Source organism: Lactuca sativa, chromosome 8, assembly GCF_002870075.4.
Source record: "Lactuca sativa cultivar Salinas chromosome 8, Lsat_Salinas_v11, whole genome shotgun sequence".
In the NCBI taxonomy this organism is placed as follows: domain Eukaryota; kingdom Viridiplantae; phylum Streptophyta; class Magnoliopsida; order Asterales; family Asteraceae; genus Lactuca; species Lactuca sativa.
Window position 1 is genome coordinate 246,846,633 of NC_056630.2, and position 24,262 is coordinate 246,870,894.

General features: G+C 36.8%; 1 protein-coding gene across 1 annotated transcript; it reads right to left on the reverse strand.

Moving 5' to 3' along the window:
• Positions 1 to 17,398: 17,398 nt before the first annotated feature.
• On the reverse strand, positions 17,399 to 17,752 carry LOC122195480 (S-protein homolog 1-like). The gene has a single exon (XM_042897404.2). It carries the CDS (start codon positions 17,750 to 17,752, stop codon positions 17,399 to 17,401), a length of 354 nt encoding a protein of 117 aa, XP_042753338.1.
• Between the last annotated feature and the right edge of the window lie 6,510 nt (positions 17,753 to 24,262).

Here is a 24,262-nt window from a genome sequence, read left to right on the forward strand (position 1 = left end):
GTATTTTAAGTTTAAGTTCTATTGATCTTCTTGTGGTATTGTTGGTAAGTTTTTAGACTTGCTAACCTATCACAACCATTCTAAGGCATGTGCTAATCACTCCTAGGATCAGCATAGTTGATCAGGCTATGCCATTCCCAGTACTGACCATACATCCCCGAGCTCACTTGTGATATTTAACAATCGTAATACTTTTGTTCTTGTCATTGTGACACTTATTTTAGTATGAATGCAGACTAGTATACTTAGTTAAATATTTTATTATTTTAAGTATAGACTCTTGGTCAGAGTTTAATCCCCAATGGGTTTATAGTTTAGTATATCTTTTATGGGTTGATATACTCAATTCACTATAAACAATGCTCTGATACCAATTCTGTCACACCCCAAAACCAAGAACGGCGGAAACGTTCTGGGGCGGAGGACGTCATGTAAGGTAATCACAACACAGTAAATGTAAATAGGCAAACAACATCATCCATTGCATTAAATATATAAATTTAATACATGTGTGTTCTGTAAAATTTTAGACACCAAAAATATAACGTAAATCAAAATAACAAAATGATGAGTCTTGAGTACGCTCCATCATCTCAAAAGCTGGCATCGGTACCTGTCTACTGATGACCTGAGAATACAAGTTATTTTGAAAGAGTTTATCAGCATTAAGCTGGTGAGTTCATAAGTATTTTAGTGTCAATGTTCATTGTCAAAAACGTTTGAACTTGTCCCAATGTATAAGTTTGTAAAAATGTAAATAAATGTTTAAAAGTATTTGCGAAAGTTTGAATCTCTCAGAAAATCCTATATTTTCTATAATAGTAACCTTATACCAAGGCTTAACTGTTTTGTAAACTCGTCTGTTGTAAAAGTGTGTGATTACCCAAGTATAACTATCATTTGATAAAATATAGTTTGTACATTAATGCTTAAGTGAGATTATCACCAAAATATGTAATGGGTAAATCATTGTAGTACTGTAGTTTTGTATAATAAGAACTACTGTCGTACTGATTACTACTACCTTAAACCGGATTTATATTAAGGTATAATGTGATAATTGCACCATACTATCGACTGATAACAACGACATAAAGAACGGTCGTAATAACGGAATAACGTTTGGCACCCGCAGACCTGCAGGTCCGGCTGTAGCTAGCAGCAAGGTGTAGGATAGTCAATCCAGTATAGATCTATACGCAAACTCAACGCTCTCCCTCCAAGAGAATTCTGGCTACAACTCGGGCCATGACATTTAAGGCATGCTCCGATACAGTGGATCACATTGGTTATCGTATTCTTGCATGTGTGATGAAATGTTTCTTGTTCTAGTATAGTTGTATATGTTCTCGTAGTATAGTTGTATATATTCTCTTCCTAGTATAGACTCATGAATGAACTGACTCATTGATCTAGCAGTTGTAATAGTTTGATTCTGTGTTACCCCGATGGTAACTTGTTAACAGTGCGTTTAGTACATATGATTATGGAAGTACTTTCATGTCTATGTATGTATATTTGATATATAATTAATATGGAAACGACCTTCGGATGGTCACCAAAAATCCTATCAGACCACATCCAAATCGAGGAAAAGGAAACAAGGTGGATAGCCTTCCTAAGTCCTTTAAACATTATTTATACGTCTATACATATATGGGCATGCAATTTGTAATATAAAAGCATAAATAAGTATTTATAAGACATTTGAAACATAAGTATTATTTTTAAAGAAAGATTGACTTGATGTCAATCTATAAAACCATTTGAAGGTGTAGATTTGATTAAAACAGTTTAAGTATAAGGAACATTTGCTTAAATCACAGTTGCAGTGTAAATTCGAAAAGTAAATGGGTTTGGAAAACATTTAGAAGTAAAACAGTTTGATAGATAGTTTGAATAGTGATAAAACCACTGATTTCCCTAGTTATTAATCACATGTGATTAGTACAATCACAGGTGATTGAAACAATAACTATAAGTATTTAACTTGCATTCCCCCCCTTTTGAAAGCATATAAAAGCATTTAGAATATTTAACAGGTTGATTAAGGGGTATGAAACTCACTTGATTGATTGAAGAAAGCGAGATGGAAAACCGGGCAGAGTTTCGTTTAGGAAAACGGATTTTTCTCGGGATTCTCGGGAATCTCGGGAGTAAAATCGACCCTCGGGACTTGAGCAAAAAGACCAGAGCTTCGGGTTATAACGGGCACGGAAAACGAGACAAAGTTGTGAGAGAGAGGAGAGAAATGAGCAACATTTTCGGAAAGCCTCGCATCCTATTTATAGGAAGGCTGAACCGCCTCCGAACGCGGGGCGTACGCTCGTACGCAGCGCGTACGCGTACGTCATGCATGACCGAAGCCTCGACTGCCTCGGTTCGGATGGGACGGGTTGCTGGGTACGCGGGTCGGATGGGACGGCGGGTCGGACGGGACAGCGGGTCGGACGGGTCGGAGCTTCGGACGGGTCGGACGGGTTAGAACTCTTCGGATAGTGCGACGTGGACGATCCGAGACCCTCGATCTCAGTACGCGGGGCGTACGAAGGTACGCAGGGCGTACTTCGGTCCAATCCGATGACTCCCCTTCGGATATTACCGGGAATTTATAATTAAATTTATATTTATTATAAATAAACTTCAAAAATTCATATCTCCCTCATACGAACTCCGTTTCTGACGTTCTTTATATCCTCGCGAAGGTGAGACCATGATCTACGACTTTCGTTTAGATTCCGTTGGCTAATTCCGAAATTATTTTTATTATTTATTTATTAAAACGACGTGATTAAGGAATTTCTTCAAAATTTCATAACTTCCTCATCCGGAGTCAGATTTGGACGTTCTTTTTATGTACGCAAACCTTGATATGATTCCTATTACTTTATTTAATCCGAATAAGATTTTTAGGAAGGTTACATTTTGACCTAAATTTGATCGGTTTTACATTACATTGACCCGCAATATCGGGTTGTCACATAATTGTGGTAATAGGGTTGGTGGTGGTTGTAGTTTAAAAGAAGATAAATCAAATATCCGCTTATTTATTTTTCTACCCGTTTGAAATGATGACGAGTCTTTTATTTCATGTATAGTTTTTTTATTTTGTGATATTAGGTTTCATTAACTTTTTCAACCAAAACCAATTAACTTAAACGATTTTTTTATCATTAACCATTTTTAAAAGTAATTTTCTATTATTAACTAACTAACTTACACCATCTTCAATTATTAATCATTATTTTCATTAATCAAATTTGTCATACCAATTACTTTGCTATTCGAGGTAGTTTCTTCTCCTTAGTGGTTTTCTTGTTAGTTTCTTTTTTTCCTTAGTATGAACTTCATTTACTTAATCTTCAACATTGACATTTTTTTATGCATACTATAATGTTGTGTAACTAGATGAATTTAATCTCCCAGGACATTGTTCAAAGCGAAAAATTTGAGATAGTGTGATATTTTGTCTAGATATTTATGAGAAGATAAGATTTTGGCCAATACATAATGATGAATTTTATGTATAAATGTCACATTCAAAAATTTTACGCCAAATTTAAACTTTTTAAATTATAAATAAAACCAAATAGTATTTTTTTTACAAAAATATTTTCAAATCATTATTCATCAGAGTGTTCCAATAGCTACATCAAAAGGATGAGGAGCGGTAGGGTCACGCATTCGCCTTGCCATGATCTCCTGAAGTACCTGAAACAATAAACTGAAAATTATAAGCCCCGAGGGCTTAGTGAGCTACCCCCAAAATACCAATACCACGCTGATAATACCGTATCAACAATAGACAATCAATAGCAGGCATACTGGGCCATCGGCCTGGACTGCCCTGTAGGGCCTTCAGTTTATCTGATCCTATCCGAGCCTTTAGCATGAATGGACCGCCACATGGGCCTACAGTCTCCCCGGACCGCTCATAGGTTATGTTGGCATTCAACACAAAGCATGACCGCCTCAACCCAACCAACAAGCAAATAACGACGTGCGCATAACTATCACATACTAGCATATTCAAACAGCAAACATAGATATCTCACTAATCATCAATCTTAGAAATCTCTCGTAACTAGAGTAAGGACCTAGAAGGTCACTAACATACCAATCCCTATAGATCATAAGAGCATAATATATTGTCTATCCTGATTCCGATCTAACAGAACATAACTACATGTAGCACATCATAACAATAACAACTTAAGGGTCGGCCTTGGGGACGTAGACCCCATTGATATAGTGAGGATAACTCAGCTTGCAGATGTCGGCTCGGTAGACGAACTCCAATTATCGGATCACAGTAAAAAACTCCACCGCCTATTACCATAGTATAATTATACCCATAAGTTCCCAAGCTTTCAAGGTACCCTAAAGTCCAGCTAATCAACCCTGGTCAAAATCAAAGTCATCAGTCAAGGTCAACAGTCCATGTTGACCCTAACTCGCCGAGTACCCTCGGCTGAAAGCTGAGCCATTGAAGTACTTTCCCAGTCGCCGAGTCACATAGAGACTCGTCGATTTCCTTTGGTTAATGATTGAACTCTAACGGCACTCATCGAGTTTCCTTCTTGCAACTCGACGGTTACACACGCATACATAAATTGGGGAAACCTAAACCGACTCGCCGAGTTGTTCATATAACTCGTCAAGTTCTATGGCAATCTTCATCGGACTCTCCGAGTTGTTCATTCAACTCATCGGGTCCAGGCCTATCTTTATATGACTCTCTGAGTCGGCCTTCCGACTCGCCGAGTTCCTTCAGTCCTTATGTCACACCCCGAAAACCGAAGGCGGAAACATTTCCGGGGTTGACACCACGTTGAGTATCAAATCCAATGTACATAGTAAGTAAAGTAGAACAACCATTACATTACATATAAAAGTTTTACAATTGTTTGCAAAAGTAGAGTTGTACAGTTGTGTTACATAATATATATATATATATATATATATATATAAATATATATATATATGAACAAAATGAAACGGGTCTTTTGAGCACTCCGACTTCGAGCAAAAAGGATCTTCGGTACCTGTTCTAACGTTGACCTGAGAACACAAGCGGTTTTGAAAATCAGCGTAATGCTGGTGAGTTCATAAGTGGTTTTTGTTTTCTGAAAATGATCATGTATCCTTTCTGTTTCTGAAAATGTAACACACGCCAAGAAAATCCCACATTTTCTTAAAAGTTGATTGTTGTTTCACGATTACAAAGTTTAGTAGATTTGTACACTGAAAACACGTTTACTCATGTGAAAAATGTATAGTTTGATTATCTGATTTGTTAAACTGTTCTGTTTGAATTCCAATGTATCCCCAGGAAAGTCCCATACTTTCCTGATTGTGAGTTATCATTTGTAAAAGATGTAATGTTATCTGTTTTGTTACACTTTTCTAGTTATGTATATGTTCCCCAGGAAGGCCCCATGCTTTCCTGAATGTTGGTTTTCATAGTAAAGATGTATTCTGTTAGACCTGGTTATGTACAAGGTTTCCCAGGAAAGTCCCATACTTTCCTGAATGTTGGTTATTAATGTAAAAGATGTATAAAGTTATTCATTATTACTATAAGTAAATATCTGTTATCCTAATTGCGAGTTCCATAACCATACTAAAGACTGAACCCGTGGCAATGAGTAGTCCACAACCTTATGACTTTCGTCACCCTTGAACCATTTCGGTTCGGCTGTAGCTAGCAGCCAGGTGTGGGGTAGTCAGCCCCGTATAGATCTATACACTCAAGTCACGCTCTCTAAATCCCAGAGATTCTTGTTACGGGTGTAGTCCTCCACTCGCGTATCTCTGTGGAGTGTTCGCCGAGGACGTGTCTCCAAACATACAGGAATAACAAATTTACTAGTAATCATATGATAATCCTCCACTCGCGTATCTCTGTGGAGTGTTATAGAGGACAAACAGTGTACAAGTGATATTGTTCATGTGTTTAATGTCATGCTATTAACTGATAAAATATGGAAAACCATTTGTGAAATATATAAAACATCACAGTTTATAAAACCCATTTCACAAATAAATGTTTACGTGATCTGCATGTTCGAATGGATATCAGTTGTATAAATCAGTGTTAAAAGCATATAAAACGTGAAATACACACATGAAAACAAGTTTTTGAGTACAAGAAACCCTTGTACTTTTCTTGTGTTCCCCCCTGAAAACAGTGAAAAACAGTGAAAAAGGGTAGGGGTATGAACTCACAGACTCAGAAATGCGATGGTTTCGGATACTAGACGTTGGTTCGGGGCTTGATTATTCGCGATGTCCCTATGTAAAATGAATTAATGTCCATATATATTTAATTATGGATACATTCACTAATTATATGGAACATTACACTCCAACGAGGTTAAACACCTCAAAACGAGCGTTTGGAGTGACCCGGGTGACATCTTCGGACGTATAATGGCACTAGGGACATAGGAATTGAGTTTACTCCCCAAGAGTAAACATATTAGGGAGTTTACGGACAAATAACACCCACATACATGAGTTTACGGCCGTAAACTCATGTGGGTATGATTTTGAGGGTTTATTGACTTGTTTGACTTGGGGATTGTTGGAATGACTTACTAAAATGCCTTGGAACAATTTGAATGAATTAATACCACTTAAAAGGGAGTTCAACGCTGTAAACTTGGAGTTTACGGCCGTAAACTCTCCTAGGGTGAAGAAAAATTGATTTGAGGCACAAGGAGCAGTCACATGTGATTCTAATTAATTTTCCAAGGTTTGGTATCAATTTTGCGCACCATATAACATCATTTAAGGAGTTTACGACCCAGAAGCATGTTCTGTGGCCGTAAACTCTCCTATGTTCAAGAATAATCAACTTTTGACACTTAAAACAATCACATGTGATTCTAGAAATTTTTCCAAGCCTTTGGGGTGAATTAGGGGCATGATTTGACATAGATTTATGAGTTTACGGCCAAAGGGTATGTGCCTAGGCCGTAAACTCTTATATGAGGCATTTTGATATGTTACAAACCCCTAAACTATTTTTAGATGGATCTAGGATTTACCACAAAGCTATTGGTTGAGTTACAAGGCATTTTGACATGTTTTAAAGTGTTAAATCCCCATGTTTGAGGAGTTTACGGCCCAAGAACAAGCCTTGGCTGTAAACTCTCTTTTGTACCTCAAAATTTATGTTTTGAATGTTTTAAGTCCCAATTTGCAAGCCTTAAGGTCGCATCTAAGTCCCAACAATGATTTGGAAGGGTTATTTGGCTTAAAAACCCCATTTTTTTTAAGTGTTTACGGCCCAAGCTTGATCCTTGGCTGTAAACACATGTTCTAGGTCCTAAAACTCAATTTAATCATCAATTTGAAGGCTAAAGTGGTTAGATAACAAGTTAGGGATGTTACCTCTTTGATTTGGAGCCTTAAATCTTTGTTTTTCGACCTTCGATTATGGATGAGGAGAGAGGTTGGAAGTGTTTATGGAAGAAATGGCCAAATGCTTCAAATGAAAGCTTTGAATCACTTATATAGTGCTCGGGAATTGGACACGATGGAATTCTACCCGATACCGGCGTTAGGCGGGGCTTTTGGTGGCACCCGACCAAGTTGTCGTAACCCGATACGGTCGATTCTAGAATTATTCCGATAACTACTATGGGGTGTTAGAATGATTCCTAATGGCATTAAGACACCCATTAAGTCATTTTAGTTCGATATATGTTAATGACTTAATTTAACGACGAAATCGGAAACGGATTTGAAAACGGTGTTTGGTTGATCGAATTGGATTACAATTTGAGTTACAAGAAGTGATATGAAATTTCAGGTTGTTACATTATCCCCCCGTTAGAGGGAATTTCGTCCCAAAATTCAAGTCAAGATACAAGACAAAATACAAATCATGGATCTAGAAATAGTTGCGGATACTTCTGTCTCATCGAATCTTCCCGCTCCCAAGTGAACTCCGGTCCGCGCTTGGCATTCCAGCGAACCTTCACTAATGGGATGCAGCTTTGTTTCGTACGTTTGACTTCTCGATCCATGATTTCGATCGGTTCCTCCACGAAGTTGAGGTTTTCATCAATCTCGATCTCGTCTAAAGGAATTACTAGGGTTTGATCGGATAGGCACTTCTTGAGATTTGAAACATGGAAGACAGGATGGATGTTACTGAGTTCGTGAGGTAAACGATGCTTATAGGCTACCGGACCGATCCTGGCGAGGATCTCGAAAGGTCCAATGTACCTCGGATTAAGTTTCCCACGCTTACCAAAGCGTACAGTGCCTTTCCAGGGTGATACCTTCAACAGAACACGGTCTCCAACCTGGAATTCCAGTGGTTTCCGACGGTTATCAGCGTAACTCTTCTGGCGATCACGTGAAGCTTTCAGTCGTTCTCGGATTTGGATGATCTTCTCGGTGGTTTCACGGATGATTTCAGGACCAGTGAGAGCATTGTCCGGGACTCGACTCTTGGCTAACTGTGTATCCCCCACCTCGGCCCAACACAGAGGGGATCTGCACTTGCGACCGGATAGGGCTTCAAACGGGGCAGCCCTAATGCTGGTGTGGTAACTGTTCTTGTACGAGAATTTGATCAAAGGTAGATGTGCGTCCCACGACTTTCCAAAGTCAATGACACATGCCCTAAGCATGTCCTCCAGAGTTTGGATTGTTCTCTCACTTTGTCCATCGGTCTGAGGATGATACGCCGTGCTCATGTCTAGTTTGGTTCCAAGAGCTTTCTGAAGAGACTGCCAAAATCGGGAGGTAAACCTGCTATCTTAATCAGAGATAATGGACACAGGTACACCGTGCAGTCGGACTACCTCTTGGATGTAAATCCGAGCGAGTCTTTCCATCTTGTATGATTCTTTGATTGGAACGAAGTGAGCGGACTTGGTTAAACGATCGACAATTACCGAAATGGTATCGTACCCACTCGAGCACTTGGGTAGTTTGGTGATGAAATCCATGGTAGTCATCTCCCATTTCCATTCGGGTATCTCGGGTTGTTGGAGCAGACCCGAGGGTTTTTGGTGCTCAACTTTTACTTTGGCGCAAGTCAGACACTTACCCACGAACGTAGCTATCTCAGCCTTCATGTTTGGCCACCGGTATTGTTTCTTGAGATCTAAGTACATCTTGTCAGAGCCCGGGTGAACAGAGTATCTGGTTCTGTGCGCTTCCTCCATAACTATCTCTCTGAATCCTCCGAACTTGGGAATCCAGATCCAATCCATGAAACAATAGACTCCGTCACTTCTAATCTCAAGTTTCTTTTCCATTCCTCTCAAGGCTTCGGTCGACACATTCTCGGGTTTGAGGGCTTCTAATTGGGCTTCTCGGATTTGCATAGGTAGGTTGGAATGGATGATCATCTTCTGGTTCTTCACTTCACGGCCTGTACTCTCCTTTCGGCTAAGGGCATCTGCTACCACATTGGCCTTGCCGGGATGGTAAAGGATTTCACACTCATAATCACTGAGTAGTTCTACCCACCACCTTTGTCTCATGTTTAAGTCTTTCTGGTCAAATATGTGTTGCAGGCTCTTGTGATCGGTAAAGATCGTGCACTTGGTTCCGTAAAGGTAGTGTCTCCAAATCTTCAATGCGAAGACTACGACTCCTAATTCCAAGTCGTGCGTTGTATAGTTGACCTCGTGTGCTTTCAACTGTCTAGAGGCATAAGCAATTACTTTTCCCCTTTGCATAAGCACATATCTTAAGCCTTGATTAGACGTATCGCAGTAGACAACGAAGTCCTCTGTCCCTTCGGGTAGGGACAGAACGGGCGCGCTGCACAAAGCTTTCTTCAGCGTCTGGAATGCGGTTTCTTGCTTATCACTCCAACAAAAGGGTACACCTTTCTGTGTTAGAGTGGTTAGAGGTTTGGTGATTCTGGAAAAGTTTTGAATAAATCTCCGATAGTAGCCAGCTAGACCCAAGAATTGCCGGATTTCTGTGGGTGTCATCGGTGCTGACCAATTCTCTATCGCCTTTATCTTGGAAGGATCTACATGAATACCCTCCTCGCTTACCACATGACCGAGGAAAGTTACCTTCCGAATCCAGAACTCGCATTTGGAAAATTTCGCGTACAACTTCTCGGATCACAGGGTCTCCAACACTAACCTGAAGTATTGTTTGTGATCTTCTTCACTTTTGGAGTAGACAAGTATGTCATCAATGAACACAATGACAAACTTGTCTAGATATGGACGACACACCCGGTTCATCAGGTCCATGAACACCGCTGGTGCATTGGTTAGGCCAAAGGGCATCACTACAAACTCGTAGTGTCCATATCGAGTCCTGAAAGCTGTTTTGGATACATCACTTTCATGAACTCGTAGCTGATGGTACCCTGATCGAAGGTCTATCTTGGAGAAGTAACTAGCTCCCTGGAGTTGATCGAAGAGGTCATCTATCCGCGGAAGAGGATATCGGTTTTTGACAGTCAACTTGTTCAACTCGCGATAATCGATACACATACGAAAGGATCCATATTTCTTCTTGACAAACAAAACCGGAGCTCCCCAGGGTGAGGAACTCAGTCTAATGAATCCTTTACTGAGCAACTCATTGAGTTGACTAGATAACTCCTGCATCTCTGCTGGAGCTAAGCGATACGGAGACTTCGCTATGGGAGTAGCTCTAGGAATTAGGTCAATACGGAACTCGACCTGACGCTCGGGAGGGATTCCTGGAAGCTCTTCGGGAAACACATCAGGAAAGTTACAGACTTCGGGGATGCTCGCGAGGTCTCTAACTTCCTGCTTCTCATTGATTACATGGGCCAAGAATGCAATACACTCCTTTCGCAGGAGTTTCTGAGCTTTGATGCAGGAAATGATACGAAGGTTGGAACTGAGTTTATCACCATAGATTACTAGATTTTGACCCGAAGGAAGGTTGAGACGGATGGCTTTTTCGAAACAAAGGATATCCGAATGATTGGGACTCAACCAATCTATGCCAACGATGACATCAAAGCTCTTTATGGATACCTATATAAGATCGATAGGAAACGAATGGTCGTTCAGGGTAAGGGTACAACCTACAAACACCTCGCTAGCGCTTTCCTTCTCTCTGTTAGCCATCTCGACAGTAAATATTTTGGTTAAAGGTTGGGAATTATGTTTTAGGTTATGTTTGAATGCATGATTAATAAATCTCTTCTCAGCACCCGAATCAAAAAGAATATTAGCATATGAGTTGTCAAGAAGGAACGTACCCGAGACACCAGTGGGATCGGCGACCGCTTCCTCCTGTCCCATGGCGAGGACCCTTCCGGTGTTATCAGTTGTAGACTATTTGGGGCAGTTTCATTTAAAGTGCCCAGCCTCACCACAGTTGTAGCAGGCTTGACCAACGCCTGCTCCCGAAGATTGATTGGCAGATTGGGCCGGAGCTTTGCAAAATCGGACTGTGTGCCCCTTCTTACCACAATTGGTACAGGAAAGTTCTCGATAGGGGCCAGGGTTGTGATAATACTTGCACTTGTCACATAGGGGAAGATTACCAGCATACCGGTTGGTAGGAGTTGGAGCTATGGATCCCACAACAGAAGCAACATCAACGGGGGTAGTAGCAGCATGGACTGCTACTGTTTGCTGTCTTTTGGAGGATCCTTGGGAAGATTGACCCTGCTTCTTCTTCCAAAATTTTCTTTTCTCAACACTGCTTTTAGTCGACTCAGGGGCAGTGGTGGCTTCCTCGACATCATCACTGTGATCAACTATGGCTTGGGCTAAAGTCTTAGCACTAGCATATGTATCCGGGCGAGCAGCTAAGACATGACCTTTTGTTGGGTTGGTTAGCCCCCAAATAAACTTGTTGATCTTTTTGCTTTCAGGAGTGACCAAACCAGGACAGAGAAGGGCAAGGTCATCGAATCAGGAAGTGTATGCAGCAATGTCGGAACCTTTCATCTTCAGGTTCCAGAGCTCATGCTCTAGTTTCTGCATTTCACCATGGGGACAATATTCAGCAAGGAGGAGTTCTTTCATGGCCTTCCAGCCCATGGCATTGGCTACGGGTAGGGTCAAGGATTTGACTCGGCCATTCCACCAAGTCAAGGCTTTATTACTAAATGTACAGGCTGCAAAATTGACCTTATCAGACTCAGCACAAGCACAGATTTCGAAGATGGATTCGATTTTCTCGAACCATCGAGATAGGGAAATGACACCTCCAGTGCCATCAAAGGAGGTTGGTTTTGCATTCATGAAATCCTTGTAGGAACCCTCCTTTCGGTGTCCCTGATTGCCTTCTTGATCTTGAGTACCACCTCCTAAACCACCAGAACTACCGGTGTTCAATTGGGACATGGCAGCTGCCACCGCGGTGGTAACAGCTGTCTGGAATAACACGAGATCAATTTCAGGAGGAGGTGGTGGCGGAGGGTTGTTGGTCTTTGAGCTGGGTCTCTTTCTGGGAGGCATCTTGATCTAATAAGATCAAGAAAGAGAGGATGATAAGTCCTCTGAATTGAATCGAGAGATTTGACAGATATTAATTCCAAATAAGCGATAAAACAGGAAAGAATTATCGAAGCAAGTAAACTATTGCTAATGGAATGATCGAGGATCTATACGTGAACGAGGATTTCTACAATGGATTGATTCGAGAAATACTCCCATAGTATTTCATGATTCGTTACGACATTGGCTCGATGTTTGTGGTATTAAGGTAAGTTTTAGGCATGCCGCATACCACAGTCACTCCCGAGCACATGTTGGTCGTGTCTCGAATAAATATAGTTGGGCAGGCTATATTCATCCTAGACACGACTACATAACTGCCCAGGTTTAACTGCTGTACACAACATCCATTTACTTTTCTTTTGTTCTACTTATAGTTACGGATCTCGACGGCTCGGTATACTTATATACTTTTTGAAAATACTTATAGTTTGAAGATACTTTTATTTCAGAGCACTTAGGCCCTTTAGTGTTTATAGTTTTATACCATGTAAGGTTTGGTATACTTTATTCACTATAAACAAGAGCTCTGGTACCAATCTGTCACACCCTGAAAACCGAAGGCGGAAACATTTACGGGGTTGACTCCACATTGAGTATCAAATCCAATGTACATAGTAAGTAAAGTAGAACAACCATTACATTACATATAAAAGTTTTACAATTGTTTTCAAAAGTAGAGTTGTACAGTTGTGTTACATAATATATATATATATATATATATATATATATATATATATATATATATATATATATATATATATATATATATGAACAAAATGAAATGGGTCTTCTGAGCACTCCGACTTCAAGCAAAAAGGATCTTCGGTACTTGTTCTAACGTTGACCTGAGAACACAAGCGGTTTTGAAAATCAGCATAACGCTGGTGAGTTCATAAGCGGTTTTTGTTTTGTGAAAATGATCATGTATCCTTTCTATTTCTGAAAATGTAACACACGCCAAGAAAATCCCACATTTTCTTAAAAGTTGATTGTTGTTTCACGATTACAAAGTTTAGTAGATTTGTACACTGAAAACACGTTTACTCATGTGAAAAATGTATAGTTTGATTATTCGATTTGTTAAACTGTTCTGTTTGAATTCCAATGTAACCCCAGGAAAGTCCCATACTTTCCTGATTGAGAGTTATCATTTGTAAACGATGTAATGTTATCTGTTTTGTTACACTTTTCTAGTTACGTATATGTTCCCTAGGAAGGCCCCATGCTTTCCTGAATGTTGGTTTTCATAGTAAAGATGTATTCTGTTAGACCTAGTTATGTACAAGGTTTCCCAGGAAAGTCCCATACTTTCCTGAATGTTGGTTATCCTAATTGCGAGTTCCATAACCATACTAAAGACTGAACCTGTGGCAATAAGTAGTCCACAACCTTATGACTTTCGTCACCCTTGAACCATTTCGGTTCGGCTGTAGCTAGCAGCCAGGTGTGGGGTAGTCAGCCCCCTATAGATCTATACACTCAAGTGATGCTTTTTAAATCCCAGAGATTCTGTTTATGGGTGTAGTCCTCCACTCGCGTATCTCTGTGGAGTGTTCGCCGAGGACGTGTCTCCAATCATACAGGAATAACAAATTTACTAGTAATAATATGATAATCCTCCACTCGCGTATCTCTATGGAGTGTTACCGAGGACAAACAGTGTACAAGTGATATTGTTCATGTGTTTAATGTCATGCTTTTAACTGATAAAATATGGAAAACCATTTGTGAAATATATAAAACATAACAGCTTATAAAACCCATTTCACAAATAAATGTTCACGTGATCTGCATGTTCGAATGGATATCAGTTGTATAAATCAGTGTTAAAAGCATATAAAACGTGAAATACACACATGAAAACAAGTTTTTGAGTACAAGAAACCCTTGTACTTTGCTTGTGTTCCCCCCTGAAAACAGTGAAAAACAGTGAAAAAGGGTAGGGGTATGAACTCATAGACTCGGAAATGCGACGGTTTCGGATACTTGACGTTGGTTCGGGGCTTGATTACTCGCGATGTACCTATGTAAAATGAAATAATGTCCATATATATTTAATTAGGGATACATTCACTAATTATATGGGACATTACAGTCCAACGAGGTTAAACACCTCAAAACGAGCGTTTAGAGTGACCCGGGTGACATCTTCGGACGTATAATGGCACTAGGGACTTAGGAATTGAGTTTACTCCCCAAGAGTAAACATATTAGGGAGTTTACGGCCAAATAACACCCACATACATGAGTTTACGGCCGTAAACTCATTTGGGTGTGATTTTGAGGGTTTATTGACTCGTTTGGACTTGGGGATTGTTGGAATGACTTACTAAAATGCCTTGGAACAATTTGAATGAATTAATACCACTTAAAAGGGAGGTCACGGCTGTAAACTTGGAGTTTACGGCCGTAAACTCTCCTAGGGTGAAGAAAAATTGATTTGAGGCACAAGGAGCAATCACATGTGATTCTAATTAATTTTCCAAGGTTTGGTATCAATTTTGGGCACCATATAACATCATTTTAGGAGTTTACGGCCTAGAAGCATGTTCTATGGCCGTAAACTCTCCTATGCTCATAAATAATCAACTTTTGACACTTAAAACAATCACATGTGATTCTAGAAATTTTTCCAAGCCTTTGGGGTGAATTAGAGGCATCATTTGACATAGATTTATGAGTTTACGGCCAAAGGGTATGTGCCTATGCCATAAATTCTTATATGAGGCATTTTGATATGTTACAAACCCCTAAACTATTTTTAGATGGATCTAGGATTTACCACAAAGCTATTGGTTGAGTTACAAGGCATTTTGACATGTTTTAAAGTGTTAAATCCCCATGTTTGAGGAGTTTACGGCCCAAGAACAAACCTTGGCTGTAAACTCTCTTTTGTACCTCAAAATTTATGTTTTGAATGTTTTAAGTCCCAATTTGCAAGCCTTAAGGTCGCATCTAAGTCCCAACAATGATTTGGAAGGGTTATTTGGCTTAAAAACCCCATTTTTTAAGTGTTTACGGCCCAAGCTTGATCCTTGGCCGTAAACACATGTTCTAGGTCCTAAAACTCAATTTAATCATCAATTTGAAGGCTAAAGAGGTTAGATAACAAGTTAGGGACGTTACCTCTTTGATTTGGAGCCTTAAATCTTTGTTTTTGGACCTTTGATTATGGATGAGGAGAGAGGTTGGAAGTGTTTATGGAAGAAATGGCCAAAAGATTCAAATGAAAGCTTTGAATCACATATATAGTGCTCGGGAATTGGACACGACGGAATTCTACCCGATACCGGCGTTAGGCGGGGCTTTTGGTCGCACCCGACCAAGTTGTCGTAACCCGATACGGTCGATTCTAGAGTTATTCCAATAACTACTATGGGGTGTTAGAATGATTCCTAATGGCATTAAGACACCCATTAAGTCTATTTAGGTCGATATATGTTAATGACTTAATTTAACGACGAAATCGGAAACGGATTAGAAAACGGTGTATGGTTGATCGAATTGGATTACAATTTGAGTTACAAGAAGTGATATGAAATTTCAGGTTGTTACACCTTAAGCAATACAGACTCTTTTAAGCCATGTTGTGGCTCCAAATTATAGATCGAAGCTTCTAAGGCATGCATTTCAAGTAAAGATGCAAACTTTACGTGCATGCATGGATAAAAAGCCTCTTAATGTCAAATCCAAGCTCACAATGGGGGTTTCATACTCAAGGAGGTTTCATACATGACGAGTAGGCCAGCTCCTACTTGTCGAGTTCTTCATGGACTCGGCGAGTAAGCCACTAAACATGCGAACCCACCCTGCTGCCACTCGACGAGGAGGGCAACCAACCGGCCGAGTAGATCTTAAAAGTAAATAAACTTTTATTTAAATCAATACCTGAGAAAAGGGAAGTTACGATAAAAGGATAAGTATTCATTGAAACATGGTCAGAAAAATCCAAAACTTCAAATATAACTTGTATGGTTTTTTTTCTAATTACCAAGATCATAACTTTATATATATATATATATATATATATATATATATATATATATATATATATATATATATATATATATAGATATGTATATATATATATGTATATATATATATATATACACATATATATACATATATATATATATATATATATATATATATATATATATAAAACTCCGAAAATTGTATTTTAATTAAAAACTTATAATTTAATATCAAAAATTTATATTTAATGTTTATTAAAATAAATTAACTTGTTAATAAATAACAAAGATTTAGCATTTAACTTTAGCAAAGGAATAAAATGAAAGTTCATTGACTAAAAAAGGAATTAATTGTATTAAAGACAAATTGAAAGAAAAAATTTGTTCATATCGAATGGTTTAGTTATTTGACCAATTATATTTAATGTTTATTAAAATAAATTAACTTGTTAATAAATAACAAAGATTTAGCATTTAACTTTAGCAAAGGAATAAAATGAAAGTTCATTGACTAAAAAAGGAATTAATTGTATTAAAGACAAATTGAAAGAAAAAATTTGTTCATATCGAATGGTTTAGTTATTTGACCAAAAAAAAATACAATGTCCCCAATGGTTAATGGTTAGATTTTAGGTTGATTCAACATATTCAACCTCTTCATTGACTTCTTATTAAAGTATGAAGATGCTTTTATTTCAATATATTGTTTAGTACTTCGTTATGAAAAACATATTTTCTGTATTCAAAAAATAGAAAACTGAGATGAAATGAAGTACTATATAACTATAGCAAATAACGTATTTCAATGTCCCCATAAATATCATAACATTCAACCTGACTCAAACTATGTTCTGCAAAACAAAAACCATATGTGGCTGACTTGTTTATATCACACTAAAAATCTACGTATCAAAGATAAAACGTGTAAGGTTGAATATTTTCTTATATATTTCCAAGTCCCCATGAATACTTTAACCTCCCATCTGATGGGCTGCCTTTTGACAAATAAAAACCATCATACTTTACTAACCAAAAACACTTATTCGTCTTCACTAATTTGTTACCACATTCTGCAGCAATTTGATTATTGAAAACTGGAAACGCAACCTCTCTGTAGACTTGATTGTCAGTCATCATCCAATAAAATTTCCCGCTGAATTCGGTTGTTTCACCAAAATTCATACGAAATTCCCAATGGAACGTGTCACGTATAGTCATCGTATGGTTCCCAAGATCATTATCTTTTGAATGAACATGAACAATTAGATTTTGAATTTCTGAATCGATGATATACATTGTATATGGCTCCCTTGAGTTGACTACACCCGAAGTTGAAGAACTTACAAAGTAATTAACACATAACCTTAAAACAACAAAGAACAAGAATCTCATGGTGAAAAGATTTAACGTATTTCGATTATTTGCCTAAGAGTGTCTATCCTTAATATAGACAATCTCGAACTCAATGTATCTTGTGTAATAAACATACATTAAATTACAATAGTATTCCTTGCTATTTACATCCCGAAAATGTAATAGCATAATTATTCGGTTTTAGTAACGACATATGCTTGTATTGGAAATGTATCCCTTAATTAAATGGCTGACGTTCATTTAACTATTAATGTATAACCTTTCTTTAAAAGTATAATAGTATAAATGCACTTTTGGTTTGATTTGTTCGATTTATACTATTTATAAAAAGAAATAGATACTTTTAGGTTGACTATGACCAAAATACACCTAGTTAATTAATATTTTGAAATTTAACTCGCTTAATTTTAATTTTTACTTTCTTTGATATTCAATTGATTTGTTCCCAAAATATTCCTTTGTTGGGCAAAAAAAATAAAGTAAACTTCCATTTAAAAGTATAATACTATAATTCTACGTGTTTTTTCATTTGTTCGATTAATAGCACGAAATAGAGATATCTTTGTTGAATTCAGAAAATACGCATGCTTCACTTTTGATTTCCAGTCCTTTTGGATTTAAAATTCAAAATGAGATGGTTTTTTAAGAAAAATAATTAAAATAAATTATGAAAAAAGAAATGAATGTAAAATGCAATATTCGTCACACAAATGAAAGTAAATTGCCATTTAATACATTCAGCGGAATCACAATCGCACACACATAGACACACAATCACACAATAGAGACATACATAGAACAAACTCAAGACACATAAAAATCATATTACTCATACGTACCGATACCAAAATTTAACAGAGTAACAAAGAAAGCAAATATAACATGAATCTTGATAAATACAATACTGCACAAAACGTACAAAGGAACATGGTTTCTTCGTAACCATTAATGAAGCAAATGCTCTCCATAGTGGAGGTTTAAAAATATAATTAAAAAATAAACTTGTGAATTTTTAATGTCAAAATTTGTATCCCAATTACAAGAAACATTGAAATACATGATATAAAAGTGTGATATCGTAACATTCTATCACAGCAAAATATCTAATTTTCTATACTCTCATGATCTGTAATAAGGTACATAATGATCGGTAACACGTTGCTTCGTCTTTGAGTAATAATTAAGACATTCTTTGCTACTGGAAGTTGCTCATTGATCTCCTTTCCTCTGAATAATAAGAAACCGATAGATTAGGTTATTTGGTAATTTAACCTTTCAATATTAAAAAATAAAAAATAAAAAATATCAATTTTACGCAGTTAAAGCATTCGAATTCAATGGTGCAACAACCTCTGAGATAAATGAGGAAAACATGTACCAAACTGTAAAAAAGGGATATCTTCATCAAGGGAAAATTGGGTAAAACGAAGTCCAAACTTTTATGTCTTGGGATCTTGATCATTAAAACATATACGAAGAGAAGGAGAATACATTGGCAATATAGTTATTTAGTATGGTGCCAGTGGTGGTTCTTAAGTAATGTTACAAACTGATACCTTTTTAGGTGCATCTGTGGCTTAACAAAAATAAAACATGTTGGCTCTTAAATCTTTTTCCAAAAATCAGTCAGATGCTATGAATTCTCTTGAAAGGCTTAAAATGTTTCAATACCAACAAAAGTAAAAATAAATCCAAAGTACCAAACAACATTTTCAATCACAACTAAAATCTTACGTATATCTTTAGAAAACCGAAAAATACAACAATAAACGATGAATATGAAGTGAATTATCTTAAACTATTAAAACCTCATAAAAATCAAAAGAAAAAATGTAACAACAATCTAAGGCATAGAAAACCATCCCAATCTATTTAATGGTTTCATTTTCGACTCCCATTGCGTGTGTGGGGTTTTGAAGCATGATTAAGGCTTACTTACAACCAAATATTCAAGAAGTAAGTTGCAAAATTAAATATATAAACATTTATGGTTAGAACTCCTTACAGCGGTGATAGGATGTACATTCAAAAAGAGATTCACTAATATATTCAATGACTATCCATGAAATATAGTAGATTTTAGTAGTCATGAAATAGGGTTGCATTGTAGAGAATATTCAATAGAATACGGAAATAACTCGATAACACAGCATAAACGTAGATGAAGGGTAGGAGAAAGTCAGTAATAGAGTTGGTTGTATGGCTAGGAGGTTCTAATGCATACTTCATTAAATGGAGAGGCTGATTGTGTGACAGATGGTTGTTCACTATGTTAAACGACATAAGGAGTGAGAGTAAAGAGATTGCGTGACTAGTAGACGGGGTTCGAATTATGGTGGTGGTTTTTGGGTGATATAGGCAATGACGAGGGTGAGGAAGGCACTATTGTTAAGGGGTGGGGATAGAGGCAAAAGATTAAGGAGTTTGGTAATAATTGTGGTAATAGGGTTGGTGGTGGTTGTAGTTTAAATGAAGATAAATCATATATCCGCTTATTTACTTTTCTACCCGTTTGAAATGATGACGAGACTTTGATTTTATGTATAGTTTTTTTATTTTGTGATATTAGGTTTCATTAATTTTATCAACCAATACCAATTAACTTAATCGATCTTTTTATCATTAACCATTTTTAAAAGCAATTTTCTATTATTAACTAACTAACTTACACCATCTTCAATTATTCATCATTATTTTCATTAATCAAATTTGACATACCAATTACTTTGCTATTCGAGGTAGTTTCTTCTCCTTAGTGGTTTTCTTGGTAGTTTCTTTTTTTTTTCCATAGTATGAACTTCATTTACTTAATCTTCAACATCGACATTTTTGTATGCATACTATAATGCTGTGTAACTAGATGAATTTAATCTCCCATAACATTGTTGAAAGCGAAAAATATGAGATAGTGTGATATTTTGTCTAGATATTTATGAGAAGATAAGATTTTGGCCAATACATAATGATGAATTTTATGTATAAATCTCACATTCAAAAATTTTACGCCAAATTTAAACTTTTTAAATTATAAATAAAACCAAATAGTATTTTTTTTTAAAAAATGTTTTCAAATCATTATTCATCAGAGTGTCCCAATAGCTAAATCAAAAGGATGAGGAGCGGTAGGGTCACGCATTCGCGTTGCCATTATCTCCTGAAGTACGTGAAACAGTGAACTGAAAATTGTAAGCACCAAGGGCTTACTGAGCTACCCCCAAAATACCAATACCACGCTGATAATACCGTATCAATAACAGGCATACTGGGCCATCGGCCTGACTGGACCGCCCTGCAGGGCCTTCAGTTTATCTGATCCTATCCCGAGCCTTCAGCATGAATGGACCGCCACATGGGCCTACAGTTTCCCCGGTCCGATCATAGGGTATGTTGGCCTTCAACACAAAGCAGGACCGCCTCAACCCAACCAACAAGCAAATAACGACGTGCGCATAACTATCATATACTAGCATATTCAAACATCAAACATAGATATCTCACTAATCATCAATCTTAGAAATCTCTCATAACTAGAGTAACGACCTAGAAGGTCACTAACATACCAATCCCTATGGATCATAAGAGCATAATATATTGTCTAACCTGATTCTGATCTAACAAATCATAACTGCATGTAGCACATCATAAAATAACAACTTAAGGGTCGGCCTTGGGGACGTAGACCCCATCGATATAGTGAGGATAACTCACCTTGCAGATGTCGGCTCGGTAGACGAACTCCAATTCTCGGATCATTGTAACAAACTCCACCGCCTATTACCATAGAATAATTATACCCATAACTTCCTAAGCTTTCAAGGTACCCTAAAGTCCAGCTAATCAACCCTAGTAAAAATCAAAGTCATCAGGCAAGGTCAACAGTCCATGTTGACCCTAACTCGCCGAGTACCCTCGGCTGAAAGCTAAGCCATTGAAGTACTTTCCCAGTCGCCGAGTTATAGAGAGACACGTCGATTTCCTTTGGTTTATGATTGAACTCTAAGGGCACTCGTCAAGTTTCCTTCTTGCAACCCAACGGTTACACACGCATAGATAAATTGGGGAAACCTAAACCGACTCGCCGAGTCGTTCATATAACTCGTCGAGTTCTATGGCAGTCTTCATCGGACTCGCCGAGTTGTTCATTCAACTCGTCGGGTCCAGGCCTATCTTTATATGACTGGCTGAGTCGGCCTTCCGACTCGCCAAGTTCCTTCAGTCCTTAAGCAATACATAATCTTTTAAGCCATGTTGTGGCTCCAAATTATAGATCCAAGCTTCTAAGGCATGCATTTCAAGTAAAGATGCAAACTTTACGTGCATGCATGGCTAAAAAGGCTCATAATGTCAAATCCAAGCTCACAATGGGGGTTTCATACTCAAGGAGGTTTCATACATGATGAGTCGGCCAGCTCCTACGTGTTGAGTTCTTCATGGACTCGGCGAGTAGGCCACTAAACATGCGAACCCACCCCGCTGCCACTCGACGAGGAGGGCAACCAACTAGCCGAGTAGATCTTAAAACCAAATCAACTTTCATTTAAATCAATACCTGAGAAAAGGGAGGTTATAATAAAAGGATAAGTATTCATTAAAACATGGTCACTAAAATCCAAAACTTCAAATATAACTTGTATGGTTTTTTTTCAAATTACCAGGATGATAACTTATATATATATATATATATATATATATATATATATATATATATATATATATATATATATATATATATATATATATATATATATATATATATAAAACTCCGAAAAAATATATTTTAATTAAAAATATATAATTTAATATCAAAAATTTATATTTAATGATTATTAAAATAAATTAACTTGTTAATAAATAACAAAGATTTAGCATTTAACTTTAGTAAAGGAATAAAATGAAAGTTCATTGACTAAAAAAGGAATTAATTGTATTAAAGACAAATTGAAGATAAAATTTGTTCATATCGAATGGTTTAGTTATTTGACCAAAAAAATACAATGTCCCCAATGGTTAAAGGTTAGATTTTAGGTGGATTCAACATATTCAACCTCTTCATTCACTTCTTATTAGAGTATGAAGATGCTTTTATTTCAATATATTGCTTAGTACTTCGTTATGAAAAATATATTTTCTGTGTTTAAAAAATAGAAAACTGAGATGAAATCAAGTACTATATAATTATAGCAAATAACATATTTCAATGTCCCCATAAATATCATAACATTCAACCAGACTCAAACTATGTTCTACAAAACAAAAACAATATGTGGCTGACTTGTTTATATCACACTAAAAATCTACATATCAAAGATAAAATGTGTAAGGTTGAATATTTTCTTATATATTTCCAAGTCCCCATGAATACTTTAACCTCCCATCTGATGGGCTGCCTTTTGACAAATAAAAACCATCATACTTTACTATCCAAAAACACTTATTCGTCTTCACTAATTTGTTACCACATTCTGCAGCAATTTGATTATTGAAAACTGGAAACGCAACCTCTCTGTAGACTTGATTGTCAGTCATCATCCAATAAAATTTCCCGCTAAATTCGGTTGTTTCACCAAAATTCATACGAAATTCCCAATGGAACGTGTCACGTATAGTCATCGTATAGTTCCCAAGATCATTATCTTTTGAATGAACATGAACAATTAGATTTTGAATTTCTGAATCGATGATATACATTGTATATGGCTCCCATGAGTTGACTACACCCGAAGTTGAAGAACTTACAAAGTAATTAACACATAACATTAAAACAACAAAGAACAAGAATCTCATGGTGAAAAGATTTAACGTACTTCGATTATTTGCCTAAGAGTGTCTATCCTTAATATAGACAATCTCAAACTCAATGTATCTTGTGTAATAAACATACATTAAATTACAATAGTATTCCTTGCTATTTACATCCCGAAAATGTAATAGCATAATTATTCGGTTTTAGTAACGACATATGCTTGTATTGGAAATGTATCCCTTAATTAAATGGTTGACGTTCATTTAACTATTAATGTATAACCTTTCTTTAAAAGTATAATAGTATAAATGCACTTTTGGTTTGATTTGTTCGATTTATACTATTTATAAAAAGAAATAGATACTTTTAGGTTGACTATGACCAAAATACGCCTAGTTAATTAATATTTTGAAATTTAACTCGCTTAATTTTAATTTTTAGTTTCTTTGATATTCAATTGAATTGTTCCCAAAATATTCCTTTGTTGGGCAAAAAAATAAATTAAACTTCCATTTAAAAGATAATACTATAATTCTACGTGTTTTTTCATTTGTTCGATTAATAGCACGAAATAGAGATATCTTTGTTGAATTCAGAAAATACGCATGCTTCACTTTTGATTTCCAGTCCTTTTGGATTTAAAATTCAAAATGAGATGGCTTTTTAAGAAAAATAATTAAAATAAATTA